Here is a 13,546-nt window from a genome sequence, read left to right as displayed (position 1 = left end):
GGTTTTAACGAGGTGTCCAGACTTTCCGCAAAATAGGCACAGGCCTTTCTGTTGGCGACGAGCTCGTTCTGCCTGTGTGAGATGGGAGGATCCAACCTCCATTGGCTCTTCGGCCAATTTTAGAGGCCCTGGATGTGGTCGAGAGGATGAAAACCGAGACGACCGTTCCACTCGCCTCTCACGGATTCGCCTGTCGGCATCGATTGCCTGAGAGATAGCCATTTCCAACGAGAAGGGGGTAGGCAAGGCCAAAAGAAGATCCCGGACCGCATCCGAAAGTCCCAAACGGAAGCGATGGCGTAGGGCTGCGTCGCCCCAGGTGGTGAAAGCTGCCCATCGCCTGAATTCTGCAGCGTATTCTTCAGCTGGGCGGCGGCCTTGTTGAATATGCTCAAGATTGGTCTCTGCGGTGCGAGTACGATCCGGGTCATCGTAAATCACAGCCATAGCCTCGAAGAAGGCATCCACTGACGAAAAAGCTGTATGGTCTTGAGGCAAGTTAAATGCCCAACGTTGGGGGTCTCCACGTAGCAGTGACATTACAATCCCAATTCTCTGCCTGAGAGTGCCAGAAGCCATCGGTCGTAACTGGAAATAAAGGAGACAGGAGTCCCTGAAGTTTAAGAACTCCTGTCGCTCTCCTGTGAAGGGGTCAGGCAGAGGGATCTTAGGTTCTGTTTGATGCCTTGCGATAGTGACGGGTAGTGCTGAGGCTCCCTGGATAAGCTGCTGAACCTCCTCCATCACAGTTGTCAGTTGCTCTTGGATTTGCGCTGCAGCGGCTGCTGGTATATTTGGGCGTCGTTGGAACAGCAGGTTAACGGCTCCCGTTAATTCATTCAGCTGCTGCTGGATCTTGTCCATGGCAACTGTTAGTTGGGCCCACTGTTCTGTAATGCAAGGCACCAACAAACAGACCAGTGATGAAAGCAAAAAGGTGTTTATTCACCAGAAACATAAACGTCCAGGACACTTGCTGGTAACAAGGAATAATAACAAAAAACCAGGCAAGGAGATTCCAGGAATAGTCCCAACCAGTGCTGAATGATGCTGTGCACTTGGCAGTCGAGTCACTCCAGATCTTGGGTCCGCTGTAAAGGACAAAGTTCCTGGCAGTCTTCAGTCACTAGGAGTTGTGACCTATACCTGGTTGAGGGAAAATAACAGTGGGCACTGATCACCCTGAGAGACCTCCTTTTAAATGCCTGCTGACCAATCCCAGGGTGCCAAGTGTCCACTACCATAGGTGAACAAATTGCCCTGCACCTGAGTACAAGGCCTAAGGCAATCACAAGTTGATTAACCCATGGCTGGCTCCCTAATCCACTTTGCTCTTGTGAGTCAGTATAATATGCGCCACTGGTCGACGAAGTGCATAAGAAGCGCGTACTCGCGACCGTGTATCCCTTTGCGAACCTGCCCTCGTGCGTACGCACGGACGCATGATTGACTCAGCGCGAGTATGCGAGCGCGTGGACCCAGATGCGGAAACGGAAGTCGCAGGAGACACCGGAGACAACCCTGGCCGCGGCGTCTTGTCACTCGCCTGGCCACTCTGTCCCCGGGACTCCGACGGTCCTCCCCTCCGATGTCCACGCGAACGCATCTCCGCACTGGCTCGCAAAGGGGTCAGCGCTGGTGCATCAGAGACACGCATAACCTGTCCCGCAACTCCACGAGGACCCCTCTTGGTTCCCCTGGAGTGCAAAGCAGGTGAGGATCTTACAGAGACATTTTTAAATACATTTTCTGTCTTTGTCCCAGGATCTCAGGCATGTCCCCCCTTGTCCTCCTCACAAACCGTTGTCTGGCTGTAAGGTAACTGGCAAGAGTAGCAGCCTCCCTCCTCTGCTCTGTCTGATTTTTAAGCCATGTTTAAGCCATGCCTCTTTGTTACGCTCACGGAAGGTAGAATTAATCAGCACGGTATTAACTCCTGTGTTCTCTCTATATGATTTCTACAAGACTTTGTCAGAATCATGCAGAATATGGTGCAGGCTGACAAACTGTCAGGGCAAGTATATTCCGAGATTACTTTTTTGCCTATAAGTGGCTATGTTATAGGGGAAAAAAACTATATTATAATTGCTCTTTGTGAACATTTTTGTATCATCATCAGATACCCAATTGATGGGCTGCAGCTACAATTTGGCCCATGTACTGCTGCCCCCTCCCCATAAATTGCACAGAGAACAATGTGAAATTCTGGCTCCCCTGAATCCGAATGTATGGAAATACTCCTTGCCCTATATTAAACAGGCTGCTGCAGATGAAAGTATACGCCACAACTAAGTAATGCAATGATTGGTAAAGTCTATTGAATTTGATAAATACCATGCAGCAAATGATCCCGAGCAAGGCAATCAGTGGCAGATAAGCTCTTGACCCGTGATCAATAGGTCAGGCTGAGTGAGACGCTGAACCAATGGTGATGAAGAGATCATAAAGACTTCCTTGACCTCTTAATCTGCAAGCTCATACTTTGCTGAGCGAAGTACTTTGTAGATTGTAGCCTTGAGACTACTAGACTGTGAATCCTGCGCGTCTTTAGAGCCTCTGAGCGTAGAGCGTATAAGAGATGGCTGCCCTGTGGATTATATAATTGATTTTCATCTGCTATTGAGGTCTAGTTCTGGATCTCATTTCCAGTATTACCATGCAGTGTTAAACAAATAAAATTATATTGATTTTGAAACGCAAACTGTTTTGTGAAAGGGTGTTTATGAACTGGGCTACCCAAAAAAACAGCTTAAAGGCTATGTACACCTTTGGGGACAATTTATTTTATTATTGCATTGTACTTATTTTTTGCTAATAATAATTTTTTCAATTGGTCATTATTAAAAAAATGGAATCCTTTAGTAGCAGCAGCCTGTGGATTTTCTGTCTTTTCCGTCATTTGGGGAGCAGACAGACTCCTTATCTCTGCTCTCTGACAATATAATCACTCATTATTGCTCAGTTCTTATCTTACTTATAAGAATGTGGCTTAAATAAGTGTTTATGACCTCTTAGTAGTTTAGAGATGAGGGTTATTAGATGACCAGGCACAAAGTGAAAGTAGTAGTCACACAGTTAGAAAAACTGTTTACCCTTTGTGACAGAATGGCTCAATATTTTTAATAAGGGCCAATTGAAAATATGATTTTTAGCCAAAAATTTGTTAAATGCAGTCAAACAAAAATTGCTTCCAAAAAGTGTACATAGCCTTTAAAGAGATTTTCTGCAGTCAGTCAAAATTTGGACAAGGAAGGGGTAGGAGGGCGGGATAATAAAATAATAATAGATCCATTACTCATCTGGTAAATCCTTTACTGTTCCAGCAGTGATGGTGTGCCTGTCTGTCCATGTAACTGCTGCAGCTAATCCCAGGTCTCAAAAAATAAGGCTAATGATTAAAATTAATTAAATTATTAAAGCATTGATTAAAACCATCAAATCTTTATTAATTTATAGACATAGCAGTGCATTACAATTCCATATTCCTTCTTGCGTGTTTCGAGCATATCACCGCTTTTAATCCTAGCATAATCGCTGGTCTCTACAGAATATGGCACAAAATCACTTAAACCAGTGGTGGCTGCAGTGGTCACATGGTTAGACGGGCACATCATCCCTGCAGCACAGTAAGCAAAGACCAGTAGGGAACACTGGAGTAGCAGCACTGGAATAGTGGAGGATTTATCAGGTAAGAAATGGATCTTTTAGTATATACCTTGGGCACTACTGTGGACAAATTTTTGCTAATCTAAGAAAAATGCTTTAAAAGAATTGTCCAACCCCTTAAAAAATTATATTGAGGGACAGAAAAGTTTGTAATTAAAAGAAAAAAGGTGCCTATAGAACACTTCCCTGTTCCAGTGTCAAGGAGGATAAAAGTGGTCCCCAAGTGGCACATGACAATAGAGGCTCAGCTGTCACATGCCGGTTGGAAACATTTTACTGCTGAGGCCAGTGAATGGTTGCAGCTGTGCTCACATAACCATGGAAGAGATGTCATACTTCAGGTCTGCCGGGACCTGGAAGGAGCAGAGAGAGGAGCCTTGGTACTGGACTTTCCTGGCTCTGAATGCAATTTGTTTTGTGATCAGACAAGCCCTTTAAGGGTTCAAGGGTTCTGATTTTGTTACAGGACCTTAAACTATCTAGTGCCATTTACATTAATGCTGCTCTCTTGAGGCAGAAGGGCATTTGGACCTCCTCTAGCACAAGGGCCTCTGTAACCTCTGTACCTACCGGTCTTGACGATGTAGACTGTATGTATTGCTGTTACTAATGGTTATGCTACTGGCTTGTGGAAGTCAAATTCTATTTTTTGGGGGCTCTTCAGTCCAAAATGTGAGGCACTGTGAAAATACGTCTCTGTAATATACATGTACTAGCAAAATTAGGTGCAGTCTTTGGAGCTGGGCACACATGGACACCCAATGAAATCAACAGTTACTACAGAATTGGTTGATCTCACTGAGAAGCTCAAAGCTAAGATCAGAATGTCTTCTGCTCAACCATTAACATTACCACTATGGCCTGAGGGAATGATCATTAGCTGATCGCTCCATTTACCCTGCACGGGGCATGCTTCAATCAAAGAGGAAGTAGACTATTATGGGGTCTGTACGGTGAAGATTCCATAATCTTCCATATCATCATTGGAAATGTAGGGCTACGGGCTCTTCTTACTAGCAGTATCTCTTAGGCTAGGTTCACATCTGCAGCACATTTTCTGTTCCAGTGATGGAACAGGACAACAACAAAAAAGAAGCACAGAATCTGGCATATACCGGACACCCACAGTGCCCCCAGCGGGCTGCTGGGCATCTGTTATGGTTTCTACCATTATGACGGACAATATACCTCTGTCGGCAGTGGTATTTTGCCTGTTGCTGGTATCCTAATGGAATCACAACTGTAGATATGAACTTAGCTTTGCTATCCTCAGGGTAGGTCATCAATATCTGGTCGGTGGGGTCCGATTCCCAGCACCCCCATCAGTCAGCTATTTGAGCGCCATAGCCTCTTCCTAGGCCATGTGACATCACGTTCATCAGTCACATGGCCTAGGTGCAGGTAAGCTCTATTCAAGTGAATTGGGCTGAGCTGCAGTTCAAAGCACGGCCGCTATACAATGTATGTCAAGGTGCTATATATATATTGTGGGGTTTCGCTCTGGTAGACAGAATTAGCAGACGCAGTACAGAGGCAGCAACAAGTTTTTTGGATCAAACAGTTCAGTGTTTTATTCACACTTTATGCAAGTGAGAAAACAAGCAGTCATAAAAAAGCAAAAAGTCACCTTGCAGTGTTGGTGCTAATTCACACCATGCGGCAATACTGCCTCAAAGAGTCCTTGAGCATAGCAGCACCAACCTGTCTTCACTCCAAACATGTAGCAAGCCTTCATCCAGATACAAGGCTCCCAGATCCCAACACAGAGACATGGCTTCTGAGCCCAGCTGCCTATCTAAGCACAGCCAGGTGCTGCCAAAACCCGGAGCGGCACTTAAAATCCGGTCCGGTATTTGACCTTACCTTACCAGCCAGGTGAGGTCAAATACCGGACCGGAGTTTAGGTGCCGGTCCGGGTTTTGGCAGCACCTGGCTGTCCTTAAATAGGCAGCTGGGCTCAGCAGAGATGTCTCTGTTTTTGGTATCTGATGCTTTGTGCCGTGCTGGAGGGCTGAGAGCTGCATGCTGGGGAAACAGGCCCCCTAAAGCCTGCTGTGGACTACTGGAGGCAGAACTGCCAGCAAGGTGACTTGCATTATATGAACTTTCTATTGTGTGTGAATTAACACCAAGACCAGTGCTGTTTTGTGCAATTGCCTAGTGTGAATAAACACTGACGTTTTGAGTTAAGAACTTGTACTTTGCCTCTGTACTGCGACCGCTTACCCTATCTACGAATCCCCACCATATATATATATACTGTAGTACATATGAATAAAGCATTCTGACTCTATAATAAAAACATCCTGGTTTACTTGCACACTTGCGTTTTTGCCTGATCCGACAGGGATCATCAAGAATGCTTCTGTTTTTGATAATACACACGGCTGCATCCGTTATGATTTGTATAATTTTTAAAATAGCAATGACGGATACGGCATTAATACCATTGGAAATCAATGGGTGCCAGATCCGTTTTCTATCGTGTCCAAGAAAACTAATCCTACACCATAGAATTGCATTGTGTGTCATGCCTGTTTTGCTCCGCATCCCATGCCGGACAGAAAACCACTGCTTGCAGCAGTTTTCTGTCCGTCATGGGAACGCAACCACACGGAACGGAATGCATTCTGGTGCACTCCGTTCTGTTCAGTTTTGTCAAATGACAGTGAATGGGGACAAAACTGAAGCGTTTTTCTCCGGTACTGAGATCCTCTGCTGGATCTCAATATCGTAAAGGTAAACGCAGATATGAAAGTAGCTTTACATGCATGGGCTTAAAAACCTGCAAAGTCCAAAGGTCAGAGTTTATTTCAAGAGAAAGTTCTGATGTGACATCTTCCTGATTTATATCCAGCCTTGGTCAGTTGATATGATGATGATGAATAATTAATAGGTCTATTCACTGACTGTAAGCAGAAAGGAATCAAAACATAAAGTGCACCAAGAAGTAGAATAACATTGTAAAGACTTCTATTACCTACACATTACTACATATGCTACATTTAATGCCTGGAAATGCCTGCTGATTTTGGTATTTTATAAAATGTATGTATAAAAATGCCAGCTAGGTGGCTGCCGTAGATTTAAGTCTGTGTGCACCTCTACACAAGGCTTCACGAAGTGGGGTTAAAAAACCATCGAGGAAAACGTCAGCCTTGATAAATTTCCCCCTGAATGTTTAGCAAAATTCTCCAACACTACTGATCCAAGGACAGCTCTTCATCCTATACTGAAGATGGTCAGCGCAATATACAGTACATCGATAGGCAGTTGCACTTGGTTTTGGTGGTTTTCTCATTCTTGGCCTCTGAACATCACATTTTAGAGACCAGATGTCCTGAGTATGAAGTGCGAGGAGCCTAAGAAACCCCCTCTCCTAAAATGTATGTTTGCTTGAATCATAGTAACCTCTAGGAGTCGGAACCTGGCCCTGTCAATCAAGAAAGGGCTGGCAGAGGAAGCAAGAGGGTCAAGGAAGCATAAAGTGGCTTGGGCACGCCCTCAGTGCACTTAAAGGGGTTCTCCGGGCTTTTAATATTGATGACCTATCCTCAGGATAGGTCATCAATATCAGATCGGTGGGGGTCCGACAGCCCCATCAGCTGTATGAAGGGAAGGCGTGCACAGTGCATCTCACTTCTCTCTTCCTGATCACTGCTGCTATGTCTATGGCGAGCAGGAAGAGAGAAGGGATCGGTGGGGGTGACAGGTGTCGGACCCCCACTGACCAGATACTGATGACTTATCCTGAGGATAGGTCACAAGTATAAAAAACTCAAACCCTTTTAAAAGTACTTTTTCTCCAGATCGAAGAAACAGATCGCTAAGTGAAAGGCATCATTACATTCAGCTGATCATGCCTGGTGAAATTCTGACATATTAATTATATGTGCTTTAAATGACTAATTAGTGGGGCTGTGCCTACTGGAAACCCTAGCAATCTTGGAAATGGGATTACCTGATCCCCCTTCCAGGCAGAAAGTGGTGTTGCGTGCACTGTCGCACGCCACCAAAGTATTTACTGAAACAGAAAAAGTTAGACACTCTCTCTTGGCTTCAGACATGAGGGAGAATGATCATATGTGGGTGGCCACTTGAGGGTCCGGTGGTAAGGTGGCCATTCAACAGTTGCATTAAAGGGAACCTGCCATCAACTTTATGCTACCCACACTAAAGGCAGTATAAAGTAGAGACAGGTGAGTTGATCTCAGCGGTCTGTCATTTATAAGTTAAGAGTAAGTGGTTGCCGAGAACCAACATCACAATCATTGCAGATTGGGCCTGGAAAAGAGTCACGGACACCTGAGAAGAGTCATGGTCATGGGCGTCACTAGGTTAAAACATTCGGGGCCTGGGCCCAAGATGTTTTGTCCCAGGCCCCGAATGTACTGCCTGCTAATGAAAAAAAAAGCGTGACTACTAACCAGGGACGCACTGCAGGAGCTGAAGGACCTGTGATGACATCACAGTCAGGTGATCTGTGCTAGAGGCAGAGCTCAGTACTGGAGAAGGACCTTCGATGATGTCACCTTCATGTGATAAGTGTGGGAGGGGGCGGAGCTAAGCTGTGAAGAGGAGAACTAGTGGAGAAGACCCTGACTGTGATGGCTTCTGTGACTGAGGATGGATGGTGAAGGGATGGATACAGTGTGAGAGCCAGAGGAATGCTGGGAGTTGTAGTTCTGCTCTCTCACACCACCTCCCTGCTTGGTTGAGAGAGTAATGTGATGCGCAGACCTTTAAAAAGGAGAAAAAAATAAATACCGGATCCTTTTTTGCGGATGACAACACCGGATCCGGAATGACAACACCGGATCACGCATCCGGATCCGTCTCACAAATGCATCCGTTTGCATCCGGATTTCCGGAATCCTCTGCCACAAGTGTGAAAGTACCCTTACAGGTGGACTGTCTATTGAAGGGGCTGAAGGGAGGGGAGTGATGTTATTTACATGGGACTGTTTATTGAAGGGGCTGAAGGGAGGGGGGTGATGTTATTTACATGGGACTGTATCTTGAAGGAGAGTGATGTTATTTACATGGGACTGTATATTGAAGGGGCTGAAGGGAGGGGGTGATGTTATTTACATGGGACTGTATCTTGAAGGAGAGTGATGTTATTTAGGTCATGTGACAGCAGTTTAAGTAGCGTCCATATATAACCAATTATAACCAATTGCAGTCTATGTGGCTGTTCACACGGCAGTTTTTTTTGGTTTTTGTTTTTTAAAGGTCTAGTAAATAGCAGCCAACTAAAAATAGGACATGTCCTATTTTTGGCCGTGAAATCAAAGGGGCTATTTTTAACAGCCGTCTAGACAGGAGCGTGGCCGTTTAACAGCTGATAAAAACAGGTACAGTGGGGATAAATGATATTTCAGGAGTTAAAATAATTTTATACTCACCTCACCCAAAGCACAGGGACACAGACTCCTCATTGGATGCAGAAGAACCTGCGCTCCCAGCGTGATGACATCACACGATCACTTCAGGTTCTGCTGCATCCAGTGAGGAGCGAGTGTCCCCGCACGTGAAAGTGGATAAGGTAGTTGTGCTGGGGGCCACTATGAGGGACATTATTAATGCTGGGGGCCAATATTTAGGCATTATTTACAATTGGAGCCATTATGGGGGGTTGGGATAAGCCAATAAAATTCATCCATATGGCGAGAAAATGGACCCACAAAGGGTTAAAAAATGGTTAAGACAGTGCGTCTGCTTCTTAACACCTATTTTATTTTATTTTTTTACATTCGTGTGCATGTAGCCTTACATGGAACTGTATGATAGAGGCGGTTTGGGAGGGAGTGATGTTTCTTACATGGGACTGTCTGTTGGATGAGGCTGAAGGGAGGGAATGATGTTTTGTACATAGGACGGTATGTTGGAGGGGCTGAAGACAGGGGATTGATGTTATTTACATGGGACTGTATGTTGGAGGAGGCAGGAGAGATGACGTGATGTTATTTACATGGGACTGTATGGTGGTGGGAGGGAAATTATGTTATTGGGTCTGTATGTTGGAATGTCTGGGGCATTATCATTTCTGAGGGCACTACAGAGAGGATTATAACTATAGGGGGCACTGCAGGGGGCATTATAAATACAGAGGACATTATTGGGATCCTGATTGCTACGGGGGCTTTATAGGAGTATTTATACATCGGGGCTGTAGAGAGCTTTATTACCACTGGAGGAACAATAGGGGGGCCTTATTTCTACTGGGGGGCTCTGTGAGGGCATTATTAATACTGGAGGGCTCTTCTACTAATGGAGGCACTCTTGGGGAGCACTATCACTGTTGGGGGCAGTATTACTAATGAAGGTATTCTAGAAGGGAATTACTATTTGTGGGACTTGGAGGAGAACTTTACTATAGGGCAGTGATGGCGAACCTTAGAGTGGCCGAGTGCCCAAACTGCAACCCAAAACCCACATATTTATCGCAAAGTGCCAACGCGGCAATGTAACCTGAATACTACAGTCCAGTATAGTATATCTTCCATGTACTTTATCATTTAGCTATCATAGCTGGCCTACATTCAGTGCGCTGCCTGTGCTGTTCATGGTGCGCCCTGCGCTGATATAGGGCAGGAAGAGTCTAAGGTATATTGGTACACCATAGACTGTTTCCAGGGCGTGGGTGCCCACAGAGAGGGCTCAGAGTGCCGCCTCTGCCACCCGTGCCATAGGTTCGCCACCACTGCTATAGGGGGACTATTTGTATGGCAGTAATTTTTCTTCTGGGTAGTATATGGGGGTATTGGGGGGCACAGCGAGCAGCAGGATAACACTGTTGGGACTGAAGGTTTTTGGGGGTGATAATAGAAATGTGAGGAAGCTAAGATGTCTGTGTGTCACACTCTGCAGAGAAGAGGGCTGACGGAGAGAAGTTGTCCTGACCTAATGTAGAAGATGATGTACAGAGAAGATTAGTAGAGACGCCACTTGGAAGGCTCTGGATGTGAGAGGTATGTGCTGCTGTATACTCCTGTATGTTTGATAGTGTCTATGCAGCAAGTAAAGCAAGTAAAATGTCTTTAGTGCTAGTGCGGGCATGGGGCATTGACTGGTGCAATATGCATTGGGGCTTGGGCCCCGGATCTTTTGAGACCCTAGCAACGCTCCTGGTCATGGTTATTCATGAATTCCTGCTCTCCTGCCCACCTGCTGATGGCTGACAGTCTTCTACCTAGTTTTCTCTCTTTCCCTCTAGGAGAGAACTGCCAATCATCAGCAGGATGGGAAGAGAGCAGGAGATTAGGAATAACCAGGACTCTTCTCAGGTAGATGTGACTCTTCTCAAGGCCTGGGCTGCAATGATTATGATGCCGGTTCTCAGCAACCACTTACTTTTAGCTCATGAGTGACGCAGCGCTGACATCAGCATTTCTGTCACTACTTTACTGCTGTCCTCTAGTGAGATCAGCATAGAGTTGATGACAGGTTCCCTTTAAAAGAACATGTCTTTCATAGAAAATCCCCTTTCAAGGTTTTCTCCGTCACCAGCATGACAGGATAAAACCACGTAAGGGGTTGCCTGCTTTCAACCATTTTTGTGTTTTAGTTGTATATTAGCCAGTTTACTTTTGTTTTGTACATGAACACTATGAATTTGTAAAGCGCTGCGGAATATGGTGGCGCTATATAAATAAATTGTTATTATTATTATTATTTTTGGAACAGGTTTATTTAATGCAGGTATCCAAGACTTTCGTTGATCCTACGTTGATGCATGAAACAACATAGCAAAACCGCTACCTAATAAAACATAATTGACCTGAGATAGCCTTGGAGCCGCGTTCCTGCCTTTAAACTGAAACCTAGTATATCTGCTGTATGGATCAGCAGTGTTACATCATACATGCCTGTGCAAATCCATGAGACTTGCATCATCATTATCTGACTACGGAAAATACCCCAAAATAACCTCTGTAGAAATCATATGCTTAACCCCGTACTAACTTTTTTTAACTTTATTTGTCCTAGGTTCAAGATTCATTTCAGCCTGCAGTATGCCAAATCCAAGTCTCCTCTTCTTTGGTATCAAGGTTACGCAGTCTGACCAGGTATCACTTGCGGATATCGACAAGGTTAAAAAACACAAACAACTGCAGTTTTTTTTTTATTGCAATCAGCAGGAATGGTCTGCATCAACCTTCCCTGCAAACTCAACTGACAATAAGTGGGGGGGGAACTACCGAAAGGAAGAACCGCAGTGTTTTAAAGCCTCCTGCCTGCAAAGCGTTCAATGCAGCATTGACAAAGAGATAAGTATTGTTGTCAGAGGACTTAGCATAGCTTTTCCCCCGGCGCATTGTGTTTGGCACATAGGGGCGGGAAGCCTGCAGGAAAATAATACGACCTGCAAGGTTCTGCATTGAACATGTCGTTTGTATTGTTTGCTGCTAGCCTGTGTTTTATGTGCCGTCTGTAGTATTCCCAGGATGTCTGCCTTATCTCATAGCAGCACATTGGTGCTTCACATCTCTCATCGGTGGGGCAGTGTGCACAGCAGTAACAAGAAGGATGCTTAGCACTGCAGCCCCAGTGCTTCACTACCAGTAGTGTAACCCCTTGGCTGCTGAAGCCTGACGGATATTTGGGAGGGTTTTTACAAAAGACAAAATGAATAAAAAAATAAATAAAATAAAAGGAAAATACTATGTTGCAATATTAATAATATACAATGTACAACTGTATGGAAGATGATGGCGCTATGTAAATAACAATGTATCAGTGTGTATGTAAACATACTGTATACACAAAAATAAATAAACACACACAGGTCCAAATAGCAAGAAACACACATGCATCTGTGTGCATGATGTAAACTGCTGCGTTTATGATTTGCAAGTGTCGGGTATAAGACATTGTATAGTTATGTATAGCAAGAGTATAAATGACCTTCATTGCTCACCTCCTCCCTCACATCCACCTCTGGTGTAGTTATGTTATTTGCACCTGGGGTATCTGCTGGGGTTTCAGCAGACGCTTCGCTTTCTACTTCAGCAGACATCCTTTGCCATTCTATTCCTCCAGGTCACCCTGATGCAGTGTAAGGAAATCCTGTTGCCCAGGAGAAGAAGCCAGCATCACTTGGAGTAGAGAGCCCTCAGCCAATGCTGCAGACTGCACCCCATCTCTACCACAGTTCTTCAGTCCCATACATGAAGCAGGATTTACACATTCTCTCCCCTCCTCGTCCACCCTCATCGGCAACCCATAAGTAGAAGTGAGGAAGGAGAAATACTAACACCCCCTCCAAGGGTCACCTTATCTGCAGGACCAGAAATGGCACATTTGGACAAAGTAAGCTGGCACCCTGCTGCCTACTGCAGGAAAGAAGGTAACTTCAAGCAAATGCAGCTGGCAGCTAAATGGTAGTAAACCACTGAAGATGTGACCGAGTAGAGTCAAGCTTTCTTTTTTTTTTCTGCTTCTGATGTCTCAGTTGTGTGCACACCCTCTTTCCTCTTTGCAATAAATCAGAGAAGGAGGTATCCGCACACACACAGTGCCACGCTACATCCACTCCCTGCCTTATGTTTACCTCCTTAAGAAAACCATTCTACATCATCTGTGACTTCATGCGCTTGCACGTCCCCTTTTTGCTGCACTGTGAGGTCCATGGACTCCTGCCAAGCACATTAGTAGGGTCCCCTGTTCTGTTGGTCCTCCTAAATCACCCTCATTATTCTTTCAGAAGATGCCAGTTTTTCTGCTCTTTGGTGGTGGAAGCTGAAACTTTCCTGGTCTGCATTAGTCCTGACCAATTATTCCTATCTTGTATAGACAGGTCTATTTCTGGCTCTGATGATATAGCAGCAAGGAGAAAATCCTGTTGGGAGTTGCAAGTGGGAATTAAGGGCTGGCG

The 13,546-nt window shown here is 45.1% G+C and overlaps 1 protein-coding gene and 1 long non-coding RNA gene across 2 annotated transcripts in view; one reads left to right on the top strand and one right to left on the bottom strand.

The window, feature by feature from the left end:
- TMEM151B (transmembrane protein 151B) overlaps positions 1-12,714 on the bottom strand; it is a 30,633-nt gene extending 17,919 nt beyond the window's left edge. Inside the window, exon 1 of the mRNA XM_044271809.1 lies at positions 12,590-12,714. Coding sequence (XP_044127744.1) covers positions 12,590-12,688 — 99 coding nt within the window. The 5' untranslated portion in view covers positions 12,689-12,714. The remainder of the gene's footprint in view (positions 1-12,589) is intronic.
- On the top strand, positions 10,570-12,826 carry LOC122921661. The gene is made up of 3 exons (XR_006387051.1): positions 10,570-10,640; positions 11,659-11,738; positions 12,712-12,826. It is a non-coding gene; the product is annotated as an uncharacterized LOC122921661 (long non-coding RNA).
- The last annotated feature ends 720 nt before the right edge of the window (positions 12,827-13,546 follow it).

Source organism: Bufo gargarizans, chromosome 11, assembly GCF_014858855.1.
Source record: "Bufo gargarizans isolate SCDJY-AF-19 chromosome 11, ASM1485885v1, whole genome shotgun sequence".
In the NCBI taxonomy this organism is placed as follows: domain Eukaryota; kingdom Metazoa; phylum Chordata; class Amphibia; order Anura; family Bufonidae; genus Bufo; species Bufo gargarizans.
The sequence above is the reverse complement of the archived record's forward strand: the minus strand, read 5'-3'. Positions and strand labels throughout refer to the sequence as shown.